This window comes from Amblyraja radiata, chromosome 29 (genome assembly GCF_010909765.2).
Source record: "Amblyraja radiata isolate CabotCenter1 chromosome 29, sAmbRad1.1.pri, whole genome shotgun sequence".
Lineage (NCBI taxonomy): Eukaryota > Metazoa > Chordata > Chondrichthyes > Rajiformes > Rajidae > Amblyraja > Amblyraja radiata.
This window is the reverse complement of record NC_045984.1, coordinates 6,576,812-6,598,851: the sequence shown is the minus strand read 5'-3', so window position 1 is coordinate 6,598,851 and position 22,040 is coordinate 6,576,812. Positions and strand designations below refer to the sequence as shown.

General features: G+C 45.3%; 1 protein-coding gene across 2 annotated transcripts in view; it reads left to right on the top strand.

Annotated features, from left to right (window-relative positions):
• The first annotated feature begins 2,400 nt into the window (after positions 1-2,400).
• adamtsl5 (ADAMTS like 5) overlaps positions 2,401-22,040 on the top strand; it is a 164,564-nt gene continuing 144,924 nt past the window's right edge. For both annotated transcript variants that reach the window (XR_004416204.1, XM_033046489.1), the window contains exons 1-2: positions 2,401-3,036; positions 3,357-3,429. Coding sequence is in view for 1 of the 2 variants with exons in the window: in XM_033046489.1 (XP_032902380.1) it covers positions 3,014-3,036; positions 3,357-3,429 (96 nt within the window). In the remaining variant the exon portion in view is untranslated. The remainder of the gene's footprint in view (positions 3,037-3,356; positions 3,430-22,040) is intronic.

The window sequence follows — 22,040 nt, the reverse complement described above, 5'->3', positions numbered from 1 at the left end:
GCGTGTGCTAGCAGGCGCAGCTACAACCTATTCCTTTTCTCCAGAGATGCTGCCTGATAGAGTCTTTACAGGAAACAGGTTGGGAAGAAGTGTAGTCTATAGCAGGGTCTTCCCTATTCATACTGATTGAATTGGCTGCTTGAAAGACACAGCGTGGAAGCAGGTCCTTCAGCCCACCGAGTCCACACCGACCATCGATCATCCATTCACATTAGTTTTATGCTATTCTATTTTTGCATTAATTCCCTACTCACTAGTGGTCATTTACAGAGACCAATTAACTGACAAACCTGGACGTATATTTGGGATGCGAGAGGAAACTAGATCGCCCGGGGGAAACAGACACTGTCACAGGGAGAACACAGACAGCATCTGACTTCATGATCGAGAGATGTAGGGAGGAACTGCAGATGCTGGTTTAAACCAAAGTTAGACACAAAAAGCTGGAGTAACTCAGCGGGACAGGCAGCATCTCTGGAGGGAAGGAATGGGTGATGTTTCGGGTCGACTGTGAGGCAGTGAATCTATCAGCTGTGTCATTGTTCTACCAGAGCTTTAGATGTATGATCATATATCCCTGTTATATAGTAATACCCAAACATATCTTTAAAATCTCTTATTTTTCCAACAGGTCCTCTTGATCCTCAGAGATCCTCTATTTAGCATGGTCAGATCCCCTTACTGATATACAGAGACTCGACACCCATGCCTATAGATTCTCATTGTGATGCACAACGAACTTTGGGGCAGCTAGGAGTTGCTACCTTATAGCACCAGAGACCCGGGTTCGATCGTGACTACAGGTGCAGTCTGTATACAGTTTGTACGTTCTCTCCGTGACCATGTGGGTTTTCTCCAGGTGCTCCAGTTTCCCCCCACACTCCAAAGACATAGAGGTGTGTGGGTTTAATGGTTTTGGAAAAAAATTATAATTTGCCCCTTGTGCCTAGGATAGGGCCCGTGTACCAGGATCGCTGGTCGGCGTGGACAAGATGGGCCGAAGGGCCTGTTTCCATGTTGTATCTGTAAATTAAACTAAACTCCTCCCTCTGTCTCACACACAGATCTCTGTATTTATGTATCAGTCTGAGGAAAGTGGCCATTCCGTATCGTCACCTGTCCATTACCTCCACAGATGCTGCCTGACCCACTAAGTTCCTCCAGCATTTTGTGTTTTGCTCACGATTCCAGCATCTGCAGTTTCTTGTGTCTCCGTAGTTGTACCTGGGAACCCCCAAGCATACGGTTGCAGTTTCACAGACTTGCAAACCCCCAGGTATATGCCAACTGCATCCCTGCACCACCACCTGCACTCTGAGTGAATTTAACATCCATACGTTCATAAGTTATAAGAGCAAAATTAGGCCATTTGGCCCATCAAGTCTACTCTGCCATTCAATCATGACTGATCTATATTTCCCTCTCAACCCCTTTCTCCTGCCTTCTCCCCATAACCCCTGACACCCTTACGAATCAGGAAACTGGCAATCTCTGCCTGAAAAATATCTGTTCACTTGGCCTCCGCTGTCTGTGGCAATGAATTCCACAGATTCACCTGCCTCTGACTAAAGAAATTCCTCCTCAGCTCTTTCCTAAAGTTATGTCCTTTTATTCTGAGGTTATGACCTCTGGTGGTAGACTCTCCCACTAGTGGAAACATCCTCTCCACATCCACTCTATCCAGGCCAATATTGTTCTGACGTTCCACACAATAAAAGCAGGGATTTGCTGGTCTTTGCTTTAATTCACCTTGTCAAGTTTAACATTTTCACTCTTCAGGTTATCTGTCCTACTATCTCAATAAGTATTACACAGTTTAGTTTAGTTTAGAAATACAGCAAGGAAACAGGTTCTTTGGCTCACCTATTCAGTGCCGACCAGCGATACCCGCACATTAATCCTATTCCTATACATGGGGCAATTTACAGAAGCCAATTAACCTACAAGCCTACACATCTTTGGGATGTGGGGGGGAAACCCGAGCACCCAGAGGAAACCCATGCAGTCACAGGGAGAACGTGCAAACTCCACTCAGACAGCAACCGAGGTCAGAATCGAACAAGGCCTCTGGCGCTGTAAGGCAGCAGCTCTACCAACTGTGTCACTCACAACTGGCAATTGAGGCAGGTACCATAACAGCATTTCAAAGAGATTTGGACAGCTTATAAGGACAGGAAAGGTTTAGAGGGATATGGGCCAAACGTGGGTAGAATAGCTTAGATTGGGGGATGTTGGTTGGCAAGATCGAGTTGGGCCCAAGGGGTCTGTTTCTATGCTGTTTGACTCTAAAACAATGCATTTCACATTGGTGATCCCAACGCGATCCTGTCCCTTTAAACAGAAACACGCCCCGCTCATGAATATGTATCTCCGTGCTCCGAGCCTGCCTTTGCTATTTTACAAGCACAGATGAACACATGAGACACCCGGGAAAAAAAAGCTTCTCACTCCTTGGGGTTTCTAGCGGCTGGAAACTTTAAAACTTTGCACCATTCCTGAAGATCTGAGCACAGAGATCTGTTGGAATTCCCCAGTTAGTGGACCGAGTCAGGGCCACTTACCTAAGTTAGTTAGAGGGATCTAGTCCAAGTGACTTGTAAAACACGTGTTTGCATTTCAAAGGACAGGAAGATTTATGAGAAGGTTGGAGCTTGAAGGATTTTTGATGATTGTGAAACTGCGGTGATTTTTTTTTTAGAAGAAGTTGTTGGAGAGAGACGTATAATCGCAGGGAGGTGGGAGTGAGTGCATTGAAGAAGCGCGTTGAATTACGCAAAAGCATTCAAACCAGAAAGACAAGACTGAGACCTGGCTGTGCGGAGCGCAAGTGAATATTGCAAAATCCTTTGCTGGGTCCTCATTGCTCGGGGCAGCTGGCTTTTGGAAAAGACTCCGACACCTTTGCAAGTTTGGGAGCTGTCAGTGTTGCAGCCTGCTGGCACTGGAGGTTGAAATGGAAATGAAACGACGAGATGACAGTCCAAGATAAGTCCTCAATCTGACTTCATCAGCGATGGGATCAAGTCTGTATTCCTGGTATGTTCACTTTGTTTGAACTGTTCTGCTTTACGCCAAGTTAGAAACGGGTCTAGCGTTTCAAAGTTTTTTAAAGTCTCTCTCTTTTTTTTAATGCACGTGATCTTTCGTGTTATTATTTACTACAACATAACACAATCGGTGTTAACATGATTAATCCCCATTATTTAATTGGTTGCAATCAAATAATTAACACGATTTATTTTTGGTCTGTGGTGTCTTGGGGGAAAGCTGTTAATTATGCAGTAATTTCCCTTCTAAATGTGTTTCTTCCTCTCTCTCTCTCCCCCTTATCGCCTCCAACAATTGAACCCCCTCAGGAGAAGGCGCTGTTGGAAGTTGTGGCTGCTAGTTAGCTTGTTCTTGGGATGTGGCGCGCTGTGCGGGGCTCAGGTGAGTAAAACCAAGAACATTACGACTAATCTTTGGACAGAATGTTTTAAGGACCGACTCTTCACGGATGGTTTTACTTTAAAAGTGGGTTGCATTTTGTTTTTACTCCCGCTCCATGAAGTGAATGAGATTAAGTGGCATCTGTCAAATGTTTTGTTGGCTGCCCCTCGCAAGGATGGCTATTGGTCCCTAAGTTTCTCTGTGCTATATAATTTGTTGCTGAGAAGTTTCTGAAGAGAAAAAAAGCGATCTGCTGTCACTGGGTTGGACTTGTTAGACACCAGCCCCCCATGTGCTTGTACTGTGTTGGGACCACCCTCTGCATTGGGACCACCATCTTCTCAGGTCCCTTGGAAATAGGGAGTGACTTGCTTCCACCCTGGATGTGTGGGTTCTGAGGCCGGTGTGGGAAATGCGTAGGAAGGAACTACAGATGTTGGTTTACATCAAAGATCAACACAAAATGCTGGAATAACACAGCGGGCCAGGCAGCATCTCTGGGGAGAAGGAATGGGTGACGTTTCGGGTCGAGACCCTTCTTTAGACGATGTATGATCTTCCACAAGAGGTAGGGAGAGGTGGGCATCTGGATGTGATACTCAGAAAACCCAGAACTGAGGTTGTGAAGTATTCTGTCACTTCTGTCACTAGGGCTTCTCTGTGTTCCCAAGGGCCTCAATGCCATCCTTTATGCACTTCTGGTGGTGAATTTGTGGAATTCATCGCCACAGGTGGCAGTGGAGGCCATGTCATCGGGTTTTCTGAATATTTGCAGACGTCTTATAAGCTAAGGGATCGAAGTAGCTCCAATCTTCCAGCCTGCCCCATTGCGACCCATGGACTTTTTGAAACTGCACTCTCTCTGGGGCTGTAACTGTAGCTCTATGTTATCCATTCTGATCATTTTTCTCTTTGCATTACTGGTTGTACTTGTGTATGGTTTATTTGTACTGGTGCACAGTATGATTTGACTGGATAGCTCGTGAAACAGAGTCCTTCATTTCATTACATAACAATATTAAACTAAAAGGAATACCAAAGAAGGTAAAGTGGCATTTCAGAGAGTGGAAGGAGAGGGTGGAGGCACAGTCACTGGATATTTATTTGGAATGAATGATTTTTCCATTGGTTTACAAAGGGCTCCTTAGGAATATTCTAACCTGCCAACCTAGGATGGCAAACAAGCTTGGCGCCACAGCCGTTGGCGTACAAACACCAAACCCTCTCCAAATTCCTAGGAAGCTGATCCTTCTTGCACCTTCTAAGATTCTTTTAATTTGAATCATAAAATTTCAAGTCAGATGAACAATTGCTGCCAAATGCTTAAGTTAGAAGAGGTTTCGCTGTGCAATCATGCAGCTACATTTGTAAGAAGGAACTGCAGATGCTGGTTTAAACAGAAGAAAGACACAAAAAGCTGGAGTAACTCAGCGGGACAGGCAGCATCCCTGGAGAGAAGGAATGGGTGACGTTTCGGGGTCGAGAAGAAGGGTCTTGACCCTAAACATCACCTATTCCTTCTCTTCAGAGATGCTGCTTTCTTCAGCTACATTTGTAATGTTATTTCAGAGAACGTCCTTTAAGACGCCACTTGCAACACACGAGTGTAGAGGGTGGGGCAGAAAGCATGGGCCTTGAAATCATCATTCATGAAGAATGGATCAACTGGGCTTGTATTCAGTGGAATTTTGAAGGATGAGAGGGTATGTTATAGAAACGTATAAATTTCTTAAAGGGTTGAACAGGCTAGATGCAGGAAAAAAGTTGCCCATGTTGGGGGGAGTCCAGAACCATGGGGGGGGGGGGGGGGGATCACAGTTTAAGAATAAGGGGTAGGCCATTTAGGACTGAGATGAGGAAAAACTTTTTCAGCCAGAGAGTTGTGAATCTGTGGAATTCTCTGCCATAGAAGGCAGTGGAGGCCAATTCACGGGATGTTTTCAAGAGAGAGTTAGAAAAAGCTCTTAGGGCTAACGGAATCAAGGGATATGAGGAGAAAGCAGGATTGGGGTACTAATTCTGGAAGATCAGCCAAGGTCATCTTGAATGGTGGGGCTGGCTCGAAGGGCCAAAGGGCCTCCTCCTGCACCTATTTTCTATGTTTCATCCTACCACAACCAGAGAGCAGTCCTGAGGGCAGCGCAGTGGTGCAGTGGGTAGAGTTGCTGCCATACAGCACTTGCAGCGCCGGAGACCCGGGTTCAATCCCGATTATGTACGGACTATGTACTATGTCTGTAGGGAGTATGTACGTTCCCCCGTGACCGCGTGGGTTTTCTCCGAAATCTTCGTTTTTCGCCCTTCATAGATGTACAGGTTTTGAAGGTTAATTGACTTGGTGTAAGTGTAAACTGTCTCTAGAGTGTGTAGGATAGTGTTAATGTGCAGGGATCGCTGGTCGGTGTGGACTCGGTGGGCCAATGTGCTTGTTTCCGTGCTGTATCTCTAAACTAAACTTAATTACTTTCTAAGGTACACAAAAATGCTGGAGAAACTCAGCGGGTGCAGCAGCATCTATGGAGCGAAAGAAATAGGCAACGTTTCGGCCCGAAACGTTGCCTATTTCCTTCGCTCCATAGATGCTGCTGCACCTGCTGAGTTTCTCCAGCATTTTTGTGTACCTTCGATTTTCCAGCATCTGCAGTTCCGTCTTAAATAAATTACTATCTATCTCATTGGTGACCCTCAGAATCTTCTTGATCAGACTTTGCTGTTTATAACTTGCACAAAACATCATTCCCTTATCATGTATCGGTACACTGTAAATGGCCTGATTGTAATCATGTGTTGTCTTTCTGCTGACTGGATAGCACGCAACAAAAGCTTTTCACTGTACCTCGATACACGTGACAATAAACTAAACTAACTAAGAATACAGTGGGATTTAGATTAGTTACTGACATGACTGGAGATATGACAGATGAGACGGCCTATCTCAATCTCATTGGGACTTCCACACCGATCAGGGGTAGAATTTGCCCCCTGCGGCCGGAGCCCTGGAACTCTGGCTGGAGCCGGCTGATCCGTTCCCATGGCCGACTTACCACGGCCGACTTTGCAGGTCGATATCACGGCTCCACAGCTGCCTAGGTGGACCGTCCCGTTACCATTGGACCGCCATTTTTATAACCACTCTTATATTAAAGGGAGATCTGGAGGAGGAATGTAGAAACAAGGAACTGCAGATTCTGGTTTACACAAAAGGACATGGAGTTGGAATAAGGCAACAGCACGGGCAGCACCTCCAGAGAACATGGATAAATAACATTTTGAGTCGGGACTTCTTCAGTCTGAAGAAGGGTCCCAACCCAAAGTGTCATCTGTCCACATTGTCCAGAGATGCTGCCTGACCCACTGAGTTACTCCAGCACTCTGTGTTGGAAACATTGAGGTCTCCCAACATTTTGGCCCCCCAAGGGTTAAAGAACATTCTCCTAAACCCTTTCTATCACTGTCCCTTGCAGATGTCTTTACACAATCCAACTATTGGACATCCTGATGACAGATATAATGCCAACATAACCCCAAAATTAGATTTGGACCCCCCCCCCTCATCTTAGTTTATTCTTTCATTGTTGGTACAAACGACTCTTGACTCTATGATCTGCTGGTCCCATACCTTTGTTATATCTAGACCCCTTTATTCCAATGGTCTCCTGACCAGTTTTCATATGATGTATGATGGAACTGCAGATGCTGGTTTAAACCGAAGATAGACACAAAATGCTGGAGTAACTCAGCAGGACAGGCTGCATCTCAAGGAATGGGAGACATTTCGGGTTGAGACCTTTCATCAGAGTCTGAAGATGGGTCTCGACCCGAAACATCACCCATTCCTTCTATCCAGAGATGCTGCCTGTCCTGCTGAGTTACTCCAGCATTTTGTGTCTCTCTTCAGTTTTCATGTGATCTCTATATGAATATGAGATGTCCATCGTGTGAGCTCTCCATAAGGTACATGGAGAGGTTAAGTTTAGAGGTATATGGGCCAAACACAGGCAGGTGGGACTAGTATCAAAGGGACATGTTGGGCTGAAGGGCCTGTTTCCACGCTATATCACTCAAATATGAGATCATGGAGATATGATCTGATATTCTCCTTGAATATGAGATTATCCAAAACTCTGCCACTCATATTGTCGTGCTAGGTTTCATGCACAAATCAACTCCTTTGTTGGCAACCTTCAATAGACCATCAATAAACAAAAATGAATATTCTTTTCTCTATTTTCAAATCTCTCCATGATTTCCTACTTTCCGTCTCTGCATTCTTCCTTGACTTTGTAAACGAAACTTCAAACTGTCTTAATTGCAGTAATGATTTCAGGCTTCTGTTTTGTTTTGCACCACTGTGGGAGAGTCTAGAATCAGAGGGCATAGCCTCAGAATAAAAGGACATACCTTTAGTTTAGTTTAGAGATACAGCGCAGAAACAGGCCCCTCGGCCCACCGAGTCCGCACCGACCATCGATCACCGCACACTAACACTATCGTACACACACTAGGGACAATTTACACTTATACCAAGCCAATTAATCTACAAACCTGTACGTCGTTGGAGTGTGTGAGGAAACCGAAGATCTCGGGGAGAACGTACAAACTCCGTACAGACAGCATCCGTTATCGGGATCGAACGCAAGCGTTGTAAGGCAGCAACTCTACCACTGCGCCACCGTGCCACACAAGATAGATGTAGATATAATTGCTCCTCCATTGCGGGTAGGCCTTCAGTTGCTTAGCTCGAAACTCTGTGAATACATACCTAAACCTTTCTATCTTTCCTTCTCTGTGTGCCTTTTTTAAAGTACAACTCTTTTTACTAAGCATTTGACTGGTGTGTTCAGTGTTTGTCGGTATGTAGCTCGCCATCAAGTTTTGATCAAAAGTGTTGCGTATATTTAAAAAAATTGAGTTGTTTTGGATAATTCAGAACAGCTGAGTTCCATTCATCAGGGCCTGTGACAATTTAATCCCCAGTGCATGCAGAGATAAGCAGGCACTAAAAAGATAGCAGTCAGCTACGGGAGTGTTAATTGGATTGTAGAGAGTTTTTGCAATTGGATTGTGTCCAATAAATTAGTGGATGGAAAATCTTCCCTTTCTAGCTACTCTTACTGGAAATGTACTGGCATCAATATCAAATTAGGATCAGACCTTGGGCTTGTTGGGCTCTCATTTAAATTGACTTTCGACAGCCATGGTCACAGGCTCACAGTGAATCATGTCACCTTTGTGGGAGTCTCCGTCACTCTGAATTAAAATACACTCCCACGTTCTGCTCTTTGCTCAATCCCTGCCTGCAATTAGTGGTTTCTTGGCTGCCCTGTGCTCGTCCATCATTTGAAGTGTTGCTTTAACCTGCTTGGAAAAGGGTGAGGAGAACACAGTGGTGCAGGTGGTAGAGCTACTGCCTCACAGCGCCAGAGACCTAGGTTCGATCCTGACCTCGGGTGCTGTCCTTGTGGAGATTTTGCATGCTCCCTGTGACCACGTGGGTTCGCTCCGGGTGCTCCGGTTTCCTCCCGCATCCCAAAGACGTGCGGGATTGTAGATGAATTGTCCTCTGTAAAATGGCCCCAAGTGTGTAGGGAGTGGATGGGAAAGTGTGCGCACATTAGAACTGGTGTTAACGGGTGATCGATGGTCGGTGTGGACTGAAGGTTTCTAATCTTTCAATCAATACGGGGTCCTGTAGGGGGCAATTATTGCAGCCTCTCTGTGAAACTGACATTTTCAAAGCAAGGAATGATTTTTCACAACGAACCAATTTAGATCAGACACTGCACAGAAAGTCTGGAGACACAAAGAACAACAGATGCTGGAATCTTGCATAGAACGTAAAGAGCTAGAGTAACTCAGCAGGTCTTGAAGCAGGGTCCCAAACCAAAATGTTGCCTATCCGTGTTCTCCAGGCACCTGGAGTGTTAATTGGATACTGCCTGAGCTGCTGAGTTACTCTAGCACATTGTGTTCTATGTAACACACTGATTATAGTGTAAACATACATTGCAACATCATCTAGGAGAATGGTCCAGTAAATGTCAGTGCTTGCAGTATTTCATAAATGTTTTATGAACTGATTCATAGGCCATGAAACTAGTTAAATAATAACACTCACATTCACTTTTGCCTGCCTTTACTTCAATGCATAAAACCCATATAGCATCATCTTAATTCACCAACCCACACGGTCATGGGGAGAACGTACAAGCTCCGTACAGACAGCACCCGGAGTCAGGATCGAACCCGTGTCTCTTGATGCTGTACTGCAGCAAATCTACCGGTATGCCGCTGTGCTGCCCCTTTAAAAATGTAATAGGAAGCTGAGGGGCAACTTTTTCACACAGTGGGCGTATGGACCGAGCTGACAGAGGAGGTAGTTGGGGCAGGTTAACAACGTTAAAAAGACGTTTGAACATGTTTGTGGATAGGTAAGGTTGAGAGGGATATGGGCCAAACACGGGCATGTGGGACGAGTGTACATGGGGCTCCTTGGTTAGGATGGGCAAGTTGGGCCAAAGGACCTGTTTCCATGCTGTATGTCTCTATAACTCCGTAAATTGCCCTTTGTGTGTTGATAATGCGTGCAAAAGTGGAAACATAGGAATAGTGTGAACAGTTGATAGATCACGTAAAGCAGGTGATCAATGGATCACGGTGACGCAGCGGTAGAGTTGCTGCCTTACAGCAAATACAGCGCCAGAGACCCGGGTTCGATCCTGACTACGGGTGCTGTCTGTACGGAGTTTGTACGTTCTCCCCGTGATCCGCATGGGTTTTCTCCAAGATCTTCGGTTTCCTCCCACACTCCAAAGACGTACAGGTTTGTAGGTTAATTGGCTTGGTAAATGTAAAAAAACATTGTCCCTAGTGGGTGTAGGCTGGTGTTAATGTGCGGGGATCACAGGTCGGCGCGGACCCGTTTCGCCTGTTTCCACGCTGTATCTCTAAACTAAAGAGTCGGCCGAAGGGCCTGTTTCCATGCAGTATCTAAACTAAACCGAGGGATGTGAGGAGTTTGTTCAGTGACTGGAGTTATTCCACCATTCAATAAGATCACAGCAGATCTCTGCGCCAACTCCACACATTGTCCTTATCTCTCCCTAACCATTAATATCTTTGAGTAATATAAAGCTCTCAGCCATTTGTCATTTATTGAAAAAAGTTCTAAATTTTAATCGCATCAACTTATAGAAGTATTTTTAAAACCTCGCCTGTTCCAACCCCTGGCTCGGAAGTTGGGATTGCTCCTTAGACCTCAATTTTCCCAGGGTGGAAGTATCAAGGATCAGAGAGCAAGCTTTAAGGTGAGAGCGGCAAAGTTTAAAGGAGACGTGCGGGGACATTTTCTTAAGCAGAGGGTGTGGATGCCTGAAACGTGCTGCCAATGGTGGTGGAGGCGGCGGCAGACACTATAGTGGCTTTTAAGCAGAATTTAGATTGGCACGAGGCATTGCAGTGGATGGAGGGATATGGACCAGGCAGATGAGAATAATTTATCTTGACATTATGTTTGGGAGCGTGTACGTTCTAACCGTGACCGCGTGGGTTTCCCCATCTGCTCCGGTTTCCTCCCACATTCCAAAGACGTACAGGTTTGTAGGTGAATTGGCTTTGGTAAAGATTATAGATTGTCCCTAGTGTGGGATAGTGCAAGTGTATGGGGATCGCTGGTCAGCGTGGACTTGACGAGCCAGCGGACCTGTCTCCGCACTGTATCTCTAAACTAAACAGACTATGTGGGCCACAGGGCCTATTTCTATGCTGTACTTGTCTAGACTCCTGAACCAGTGAAACTGTCATAGTTATTCTCAATCTATCATGACCACATCTCCTTAATAGTTTGAAACTTCAATCAAATCGCCCCATAAATTCTCAGAAATAGATGCCTATTTTTAAATTCTGGTGTGCGTTCTTTTCGTGAATTTCTTTGCGGCTGTTTTAGAACAAGGAAAAGTTCTTTCTTTTGACAAGTTTCAGGCCACATTCATCGTTGTTAAAAATAAAGTCAAGCCCCCTTGTGCTCTGATCAAACTGTTGGTCACAACCCCCAATCTGTAGTGCAACATGGAATACCGGCATAATGTGTCTATTTTTCTTTTTTGTTCATTTTGTAGACCTGTGACCTACACGTGAGATGTGTCAATTTCTAACGATTAATGCCAATTTAAGTCTTGGGCTTGTCACTGATCGTAGTTTAGTTTATTGTCATGTCCTGAGGTACAGACAGTGAAACACTTTTTGTTGTGTGCTAACCAGCCATAAGACATAGGAGCAGCATTAGGCCCATTGAGTCTGCTCTGCTATTCGATCATGGCTGATCTATTTCTCCCTGGTTTTGTTTATTATTGCCACATATACCCAGGTACAGTGAATAACTTTTGTTGCGTGCTAACCAGTCAACGGAAAGGCAATACATGATTACAATCAAGCCATCCACAGTACAGATACATGATAAAGGGAATAACATGAATCACGTTTAGTGCAAGATAAAGTCAGTAAAGTCCGATTAAAGATAGAAATTGTCCGATGCTCTCCAATGAGGTAGATAGTAGTTCAGAACTGCTCTCTAGTTGTTGGTAGGATGGTTCAGTTGCCTGATAACAGCTGGAAAGAAACTGTCCCTGAATCTGGAGGTGTGCGTTTTCACACTTCTATACCTTTTGCCCAATGGGAGAGTGGAGAAGAGGGAGTGACCAGGGTGAGATTTGTCATGGATCATGCTGGAGGCCTTGCCAAGGTAGCGTGAGGAGAATGGAAGTGAGGTTAGTTTGTGTGACGGTCTGGGCTGCACCAACAATTCTGTGCAATTTTTTGCGGTCTTGGATGAAGCTGTTCAAAAACCATGCTGTGATGCATCCCGATAAAATGTTTTCTAAGGTGCATCTGTAGAAGTTGGTGAGAATTGTTGGGGACATGCAAATCTCCTAAGCCTTCTAAGGAAGTGGAGTCATTGGGGTGCTCAACCCCATTCTCCTTACTTCTCCCCATAACCTTTCATGCCCTGACTAATCAAGTGCCTGTCAATGTCCACTTTAAAAATACCCAATGACTTGGCCTCCTCAGCCGTCTGTAGCAATGAATTCCACAGATTCACCAACGATCATGTCTACCACCTGGTGGCGCCGTAATGGCTGCCTCGCCAGCAGTCTGTCTTGTCCCTTCTCTGTGTTTATTATTTTTAGCATGTCTTGAATGTTTGTTTTAATGTCTCTTGGTATATTTTATGTAGGGGGGGGGGGGGGATCGGGGGAAACCTTTTTCAGTCACTTATCTCAACGGAGATGCGATTTTACTCCGTGTCGCATCTCCCCGCTCCTTTGCGGCTTACAACGTGGAGTGGTGCGGCCTTTCCTGGAGACCGGCCGGGAGCTTCAAGCCCCGGGTGCGGCGCAGACTTACCATCGCTGAGCCTGGGATCTTTAGCCGAGGATCGCCAGTGTTGGAGCTCCGACCGCGGGGCCTGTGGACTTTAACACCGTGAAGCCGCGGTCTCCGGTAAGAAGCGGCCGACTCGGGAACTCCATGCCGCGGAGTGTTCCGATCCATCCCAATGCCAGAGTTTCCATCATCCCGACGAGAGGGCTTGAACAGCGGACCATCGGCAATGGTCCCGTTCAAAAGCCCCGTCCACGGGTGAACAAAGGAGGAAGATGACTGAACTTTATTGCTTTCCATCACAGTGGGGAATGTTGATTCCACTGTGGTGGATGTTTATGTTAAATTTTATTTTATGTGCTGTGTGTATTTTTGCTTTTTACTTAGTGTGGCTGTATGGTAACTCAAATTTCACTGTACTTTTATTGGTACATGTGACAATTAAATTGAATCTTGAATCTTGTTAATCCACCAAAGTTTTACTCTACACAACAATATTAATTTTTCAGAAACGAGGAACTACAGATGCTGGTTTACACAAAAAGACACAAAGTGCCGGAATAACCCGGCAGGTTAGGCAGTGTCTCTGGAGAACACGGATAGGTAACGTTTTGAGTCCAGATTCCTCTTCAGTCTGAGGAAGACTCCCAGCCCAAAAACATCACCCATCCACGTACTCCAGAGATGCTGCTTGACCCATTGAGTTATTCCAGCACTTTTCGTCCTTGTGTGGTAGGATTGCTTCTGGGATTGAGCGTTGAGTGGCTGACACAAACGTCCGATCTGACTCTTCTTCAGAATTTTAAATATGTATAAATCCCATTAAGAAAGCAAGGGCATCACCTCAGTGTTAATGTGCCAAATGTCTTATGTGAGTAGATGAGAGTGCCTCTTTACATTTTATTAGGCCGTTTGGCTGAACATACATAATGACTTCATATTCTTATGTGACAAGCGGCAAGGAAAGTGCTGTCGAGGGTAATAAATTAAAACATCTCGAGATTCTCTGCAGGAATAACCCTTCGTTTAGATAAACACTCAGGTGCATGTTGGCTCGGGTAGAAGAGAATTTTTCCAAGGGAACTCCCCCTTTCTGCTGTTAATTGTTGCCGTGGAGCACTTGATGTCGGAGATTTGCCATTTGCCCATTGAAAGAAATTAATCCTTTGACTCATTTCCTTAGGTTATTTACTGTAACAAGTTCAGTGCTTGGTGAACTGTTTTGTTTGCATTGCTTCGGGCTTCCAGATAGCTGTTTGAAGTGGAATAAACTCACAATTACTCTGGAGGGGGGGGAAGAAAAGAAATGTGAGTGATCGGTCTTTGGAGCAGGTTTCTGGGGGACAGTTAACATTGATTCCTTCAACAGCAAATTAAGAGGGATTTAATTCTGGAAAGGGTATTTTGGGAAGTACAATGAGCTGGATTCTGTACTTCAGAACCGCCATCCTCTCATCGTTTCCAGGCGCACATTCACCAGTTAGACATGTGGGACTCTCATTGGGATTGAGTGTGACTAACCCGTCAATAATCGGGCTCTGTGAGTAATGTCTCAGTACTCAGACCAGATCTGAGCCACAGATCAAGCAACAGGAGGCCCAGCTAATGGGGCCGCACAGTGGCGCAGCGGTAAAGTTGCCACCTTACAGCGCTAGAGACCCGGGTTCAATCCTGACCACGGGCGGTGTGTGTACAGAGTTTGTACATTCTCCCCGTGACCATGTGGGTTTTCTTCGGATGCTCCGGTTTCCTCAAACACTCCAAAGATGTACAGGTTTGTAGTTTATATGGCTTCGGTAAAAATTGTAAATTGTCCCTAGTGTGGGATAGCGCTAGTGTACAGGGATCGCTGGTCGGCGCGAACTCAGTGGGCCTATAAATCTGTTTCCACGCTGTATCTCTAAACTAAACTACGCTAGGCCACACTGAGGAACCCTTCCCTCTGTTAGGAGAGAAAAACTCGGCTTGAGCATTGCCTGATCTCAAAGCCGACATCCGGTGACATTGTCACATATGCAACCACACCGTGAAATTCATTTGGCATATATTATACATGTGGGCGCTGCCATATCTGGCACCACTATTCAAAGTCCAAAGTCCAGTTGGCCCGTTCGATGTACTGGAACAGTTACTTTAGTTCCTTTGGGCCTGAGCAATCAGTCAGAGATCACGTTAGCAAAGGTTGGGAAACATCAGCTACTGGTGACATGAGAGGTAATCATAAGGTCATAAGGAATAGTAGTATTAGGCCATTCAGCCCATCAAGTCCACTCCGCCATTCAATCATGGCTGATCTATCTCTCCCTCCTAACCCTATTCTCCTGCCTTCTCCCCATAACCGCTGAGACCTCTACTAATCAAGAATTTATCTATCTCTGCCTTAAAAATATCCACTAACTTGGCCTCCACAGCCTTCTGTGGCAAAGAATTCCACAGATTCACCACCCTCTGACTAAAGAAATTCCTCCTCATCTCCTTCCTAAAAGAACATCCTTTAATTCTGATGCTATGACCTCTAGTCCTAGACTCTCCCACTAGTGGAAACAGTCTCTCCACATCCACTCTATCCAAGCCTTTCACTATTCTGTATGTTTCAATGAGGTCCCCCCACATTCTTCTAAACTCCAGCGAGTACAGGCCCAGTGCTGACAAATGCTCATCATACGTTAACCTGCTCTACAGCACAGGTAGCAATCTTCCTGTCTCTTTCCCTCACCCACCCTTTCTGACATCTTTGCAATTGGCAGCATTTTCTTTTCTGGTGATCCACTCGGGTAGGTCGTGGTCAAAGTTCACCAACCCTGGACTGAGCAGATAACTTTATAAGACCGAAGAAGGGTCCCTAACCGAAAAGTCACCTGTCCCTTTTCTCCAGAGATGTTGCCTGACCTGCTGAGTTCCTCCTCATTTTGTGTCTATCTTCAGAATAAACCAGCATTTGCAGTTCCTTCCCATACAGAAATCATGGATGTAGCTTGGTCCATCACATGGACCAGACTTCCCATCATTCACTCCATCTACACTTCACACTCCCTCAGGAAAGCAACCAACGTAACCAAAGACCTTTCTCATCCCGGTCATTCCTTCTTAATGTTTCAGTTCGGAACCTTTCTTCAGACGCTCCAGCATTTGTGCCTACTTCCACAATGTATGCTCTTAAGTTGTCCCATCACAGCATTCTCAAGCTGCTAAGGGATCATGTTTGTTCATAGGCGATAGGAGCAGAATTAGGCCATTTGGCCCATCAAGTCTACTTCACCATTCAATCATGGCTGATCTATCTCTCCCTCCTAACCCCATTCTCCTGCCTTCTCCCCATAACCCCTGACACCCGTACTAATCAAGTTCTCCCCAATACAATTTATATTTTGTCTTCCTCTTTCTCCATCCACTTTCCTGAGTGTAATTATGATCATATTAAATGGAAAGGCAGGCTTGATGGTCCAGGTGACACTGTCTTGCTCCTACAGTGTGTACTCTTGTGAGTTAGATCTTAAGGGGCCAAACAGGCTTTATTTTCAAAGAATAAAAGGCTAGATAGAGTGGACATGGAAAGGATGTTTTCAGTAATGGGAGAGTCTATGACCTGAGGGCAGAGCCTCAGAATAAAAGGATGTTCCTTTAGAATGGAGATGAGGAGGAATTTATTTGGCCAGAGGGTGGTGAATCTGTGGAATTTGTTGCAACAGACGGCTGTGGAGGACAACTTTGGGTATTTTAAAGGTGGAGATTGATAAGATCTTTATCAGTAACGCCATCAAAGGTTACAGGTGGCAGGCAGGAGAATGGGGTTGAGAGGGAAAAATAGATCAGCCATGACTGAATGGCAGAGTTGATGGGCGAATGGCCTAATTCTGCTCCTTTGTCTTATTTGGTCAAAGATTGAATGAACGGGAGCCCTTGCTGTTCATGGGGCTTCAACAATATTTTCTAAAACCTCATGAGAAATAAATGATAATCTAGGCTCCACCGGGGCTGAAACTGCTGTTTGGCATATTGAGATGACATTACTAAGCACCCAGGGTTTTGAAGATTACTGCTCAAACATTTACTATATTAAGGTGCTGCACTCTCAAGCTGGCTATAATCTAATAATTAATTTAAATATACAAGCTTACTGAGGCTTAAGCAGCAGAGGGCTAAAGATATTATTCAGATTCATTGTGCAAACACAAAAGTGATTAATAAAAAGAAGGTTTCATTACCTTTGCCATACCTTTTAAATCCCCATATTTAAAGGGACTGCGTTCTATTAACTCTGTAAAAATGTATTTGCTTTCTGTATAGCTAATTATTATGATGTAGATTTTAACTGGCTAAAAGAATGGTGGAAGTGAATTCAATACCAACTTTCAGTAGGAAATTGGATGAAGGAGAAATTGTGAGGGTTTTGAGGAAAGAAGTGGGATTGGGTTCAATTGAATGGCTCTTTTCGGTCACAGGTTTGATAAGACGATGCACACATGGGCGGTGTATTGATGCAGAGGTAAAGCTGCTGCCTTACAGCTCCAGGGACACAGGTTCGATCCTAACTACGGGTGCTGACTGTACGGAGTTTGCATGTTCTCCCTTGGAACGCTTGGGTTTTCTCCGGTTACCTTCCACCCTCCAAAGATGTACAGGTTTGTAGGTTAATTGGCTTTGGTAAAATTGCAAATTGTCCCTAGTCTGTAGGATAATGTTAGCGTACGGGATAATCGCAGATCAGCGCGGACATGGTGGGCCAAAGGGCCGGTTTCCACGCTGCATCTCTAAAGACAAGGTGAATATCCTTAGTATACTATAATAGTGACTCAACGATTTACATACATGCCTCTGAATGAAAAAAAAATTGTGGGTTCAAATGTCCCCTGCAGTTTATGCACCAAGATTTCAGCAGATAATCCATGGCTGAAATGGAGAGGGTGAAAAGTAAAAAAAACTCAGCCGGTCAGGCAGCATTTGTGGAATAAGAAACGTCAATGTTCCAGGTCCCTTTTGCAAGTTTTGAGAGGTTTTTTCAAGTAAACCAAAGACGATGGTGATAATTTTAACGCTGAGTAGTTCTGCGGAACTCTTTGTTGAGATGGTGGGAAACTCAACGCAGAGTTTACAGGGCCAGATCGTGCAAGTGAGATTAACAATGTGTTCAATGGAGATGGCATTGTCATTGAAACATGTTGGTTTTATCATTGTCTCTCCATGGACATGCAGCTAGAACAGTCTTTCAATGAAAATATTTTTAGTGATAAAATAACTTATTATAAAATTCATACCCGGGTGAAAAGAAAATACTGATATTAATCCTAATTCCATCAAATTAACCACAATTTTTTAAATTCTAAATGGTAAAGCACCCTCTTTAATATCTTTGATATTGTTAAGGCTTAGTGGTTAGAAGTTTTATGAGCTCATTTTTTAAGCCACTTGGGAGTACATCCATCCATGAGCTCACAAATGTTGGAAGCATTGACCAACGCTTCTCTGCACGCCCTCTCAGATGATTCCATCATTATGTTCATAAATTGTAGGAGAAGAATGAGGCCATTCGGCCCATCAACTCTACTCCGCCGTTAAATCGTGGCTGATCTATCTTTCCCCCTCAACCCCCATTTTCTCGCCTTCTTCTCCGCATAACCTTTGACACCCTTGCTAATTAAGAACCTATCAATCTCCACCATGAAAATGTCCATTGACTTGGCCTCCACAGTCGGCTGAATGAATTCCACTGATTCACCACCCTCTGACGAAAGAAGTTCCTCCTCATCTCCTGGGGTAACACCAATGGGTGTTCTGATCACCCCTTCTCCTTCTTGCCCAGGCTTGGCACTCGCCTCCACCTCTAGCTCAAATTTTTTTTCCAAGTTAAAATGTGGATCTTCGGACCCCCCTACAGTTAGTCATCACCAGCCTTGCAGCAATCTGATGTGTAGAATTGAAGTTTATTGTTATTTAGTCACAAACTTAATAGTTTCCAGTGTTCATTTGTCCTCTTCTTTCCAACAGTCTGAGATTCTCTGAGGTTTCCCAATTTTAAATGTAATACAATTGACAGTTCAATAACTATGGTGTTGGAATGTTAGTTTTAAATTTGTTTATTTTATTAGAAGTTAATACAATACAAAACAATACAGTGGCACCTAATTTTAGGTGCCAACTATGTCATACCGTAATCCATTCTATGTACAACCTCTAGTTTTATGTTATGAGAAGGAAGTAAGCAAGACAAGAAAAAGAAAACAATAGAAAGGGGAAAGAGTGGAAAAATAGATGGTAGAGAGTAGAAAAATGTGAAGTTAATGTGAATTATGGGTTAATAATTGGAAAGAAATTGATACTTACATTTTGGAAAAATACAGCCATACCAACTGTTAAAATGTGGATTAGGAATATGATGGACATAGCACGCCTTGAAGAAATGAGACTCCGACTAATAGATAAATATGACCAATTCTTAAGGAGTTGGTCTCCTTTCATCGACTTTTTGGAATCATGTGATGCAGCGGTACCATAAGGATTGCTGATTTCAGTTCATGACGTAGATAGATCTACATCTCCGAATATAGATTTGAAAAATTCTCTTTTAAGGGGCCTTCTCTTCTATTTCTACTTTCCACCTTTTCTTTTTTCTTTTTTCTTTTATTTTTTTCTATTTCTTTTTTTATATGTTAGTTAAGGGCCTGTCCCACTGTGGCGACCTTTTCGGCAACTGCTGGCACCTGTGATAGGTCGCCGAAATTTTCAACATGTTGAAAATTCAGCGGCGACCAGAAAGACGCTACGACCCTTTGGAGACCTCTCACGCCATAGGAGACCTCTCACGACCATGGTCGTGAGAGGTCTCCTATGGTGGTGAGAGGTCTCCAAAGAGTCGTAGCGCCTTTCTGGTCGCCGGGTGCCGGCAGTCGCCTGTAAAGGTCGCGTAAGTGGGACAGGCCCTTTACATTACAATTGCACAAGAAGTTGGTGAGGTTGAACTTGGAGTAATGTGTTTAGTTTTGGTCACCCTGCTGTGGGAAAGATGCTTTTAAGCTGGAAAGAGTGCAGAGAAGGTTTACGAAGATGTCGCTAAGCCGTGAGGGTCTAAGCTATAGGGGGAGGTTTTGGCTGGGACTTTATTCCTTGAAGAGCAGGAGTATGAAGGGTGATGAAATAGAGGTGTTTTAAATCATAATGGGCATAGATGGGGTGAACGCAGAGTATTTTTCTGAGGTAGGTGAATCAAGAACTAGAGGGATAGGATCAAGGTGAGAGGGGGAAGATTTAATAAGAAACTGAAGGGCGACATTTTCCACACAGAGAGTGGTGGGGATATAGTATGAGCAGTCAGTGGAAGTAGTTGAAGCAGATACAAAAAACAACAACGGCGGCACAGATTAGATTAGATTAGATTAGATTTCCTTTATTGTCCATTCAGACTTTCGGTCTGAACAAATGTCGTTGCCTGCAGCCATACATGTAATAATAACAACACACAATAAACACAAATTAACATCCACCACAGTGAGTTCACCAAACACCTCCTCACTGGATGGAGGCAAAAGTCTTAGAGTTACTGTCTCTTCCCTCCTCTTCTCCCTCTGCGCCGAAGCGAACCCCACAGGGCGATTGGTATCAGTCCCGCGGTTCAAGCTCCGCGGCCGGGGGGGTAGGTCGAAGCTGCCGCCCCTCCAGTCCAGCGGACGCAGCTGTTGCAACGGGAGCTCCGGAAACAGGAACCAGCCGTGACCTGCGAGCTCCGCGCATTGTCATCCACTGGCCCGCGCCGAGCCCCGGATTCCAGGTCGCCGCCGCCAGAAACGCCGCCTCAAGCCGCCGGAGCACCGTCTTCGCCCCGCACCGGGCCGCCCACACGGCAGCGTCTCAGCCCTTCACCGGGCTGCCCCCGCGGGGGAGCGCCTTCCAGCCGGGAGCCGGTACGCCCTCACCGGAGCGCCTTCCCAGCCGGTAGCCAGGCCACCCACAACGGCACGTCTCAGCCCCGCACCGGGCGCCCCCCAGGGAGCGCCTTCCAGCCGGGACCCAGGCAGCTCACACGGGAGCGCCTTCCAGTCCGTGCCGCCAGCAAGGGAGTGTCCTCAGCCCGCGCCGTCCGCCCTCACCGGAGCGCCGAGTCGTGCCGCTGCCCGGACGTCGCCACAGCTCGAAGACGGCCAGCCTCGCGTTGGTGCCAGTCCCTTGGCTGGATCTACCTCCGGAAACCCATACGAGGGTCGGTCGGCAGGTTGGAGGCCGCCAGCTCCGCCATTAGGCCCTCAGCGTGAGGACGGGGAAGAGAAGTGGATACGACAAATTCGGCATTCCACCCCTAGGGAGAGAGACAGAAAGCCCTTGTTTCACCCCCCCCCACACACCATAACACCACCTAATAACCAAAAAATTTTACTAAACTAGACAAAAAAAACAACACAAAAAGTAAAAACAGACAGAACTGCAGGCGAGCCCAGCCGTATCACAGTGCCGCCACTTCCGCAGTGCCACAGTGGCACAGCAGTAGAGTTACTGCCTTACAGCGCCAGAGACCAGAGTTCGATCCCGACTACAGGTGCTGTATGTACGGAGTTTGTACGTTCTCCCTGTGACCTTGTTGGTTTTCTCCGGGTGCTCCGATTTCCTCCCACACTCCAAAGACGTGCAGGTTGATTGGCTTCAGTAAAAATTGTAAATTGTCCCGAGTGTGTAGGATAGTGTTAGGGTATGGGGTGATCGCTGGTCGAGGCGAACTCGGTGGGCCGAAGCGCCTGTTTCTGCACTGTATCTCTAACATCTAAAGTCTGAGGTAAACATTTATAAGACTTGTGGACAAGTGCGTGGAGAACCAAGGTTTAGAGGGGTGCGGGCCAGGTGGGCAAATGGGCCTAGCTTGAAATGAGTCATCTTTGGACAAAGTGGATGAATTGAGCTGAAGAACCTGTTTCTGTGCTGTACGACTACAACTTTCAAAGTAACACTTCAGATGACCATCTACAGAACTTTGACATTTGCTTTAAATCATGCCTCATATAAAATACAATTTACGATTCAAACATCAGTGGTGAATTATGTTCTCAGTACCTGAAAACCTTTTACCATTAGTTGGAATTGTCTGAGAGCACCACCCTATTTTCGTTCAATTTAATGTCCTTTCTGGTGCTGGAGCAACGAGTTCACATTGTTAATGGCAGTGGGTGGCGCTTTAAGGAGTTTCTTGATAAGCAGAAAGAGAGAGAGAGAGAGCCCTTGGTGTGGGACAGGTGCCAGTAATGAAATGGGAA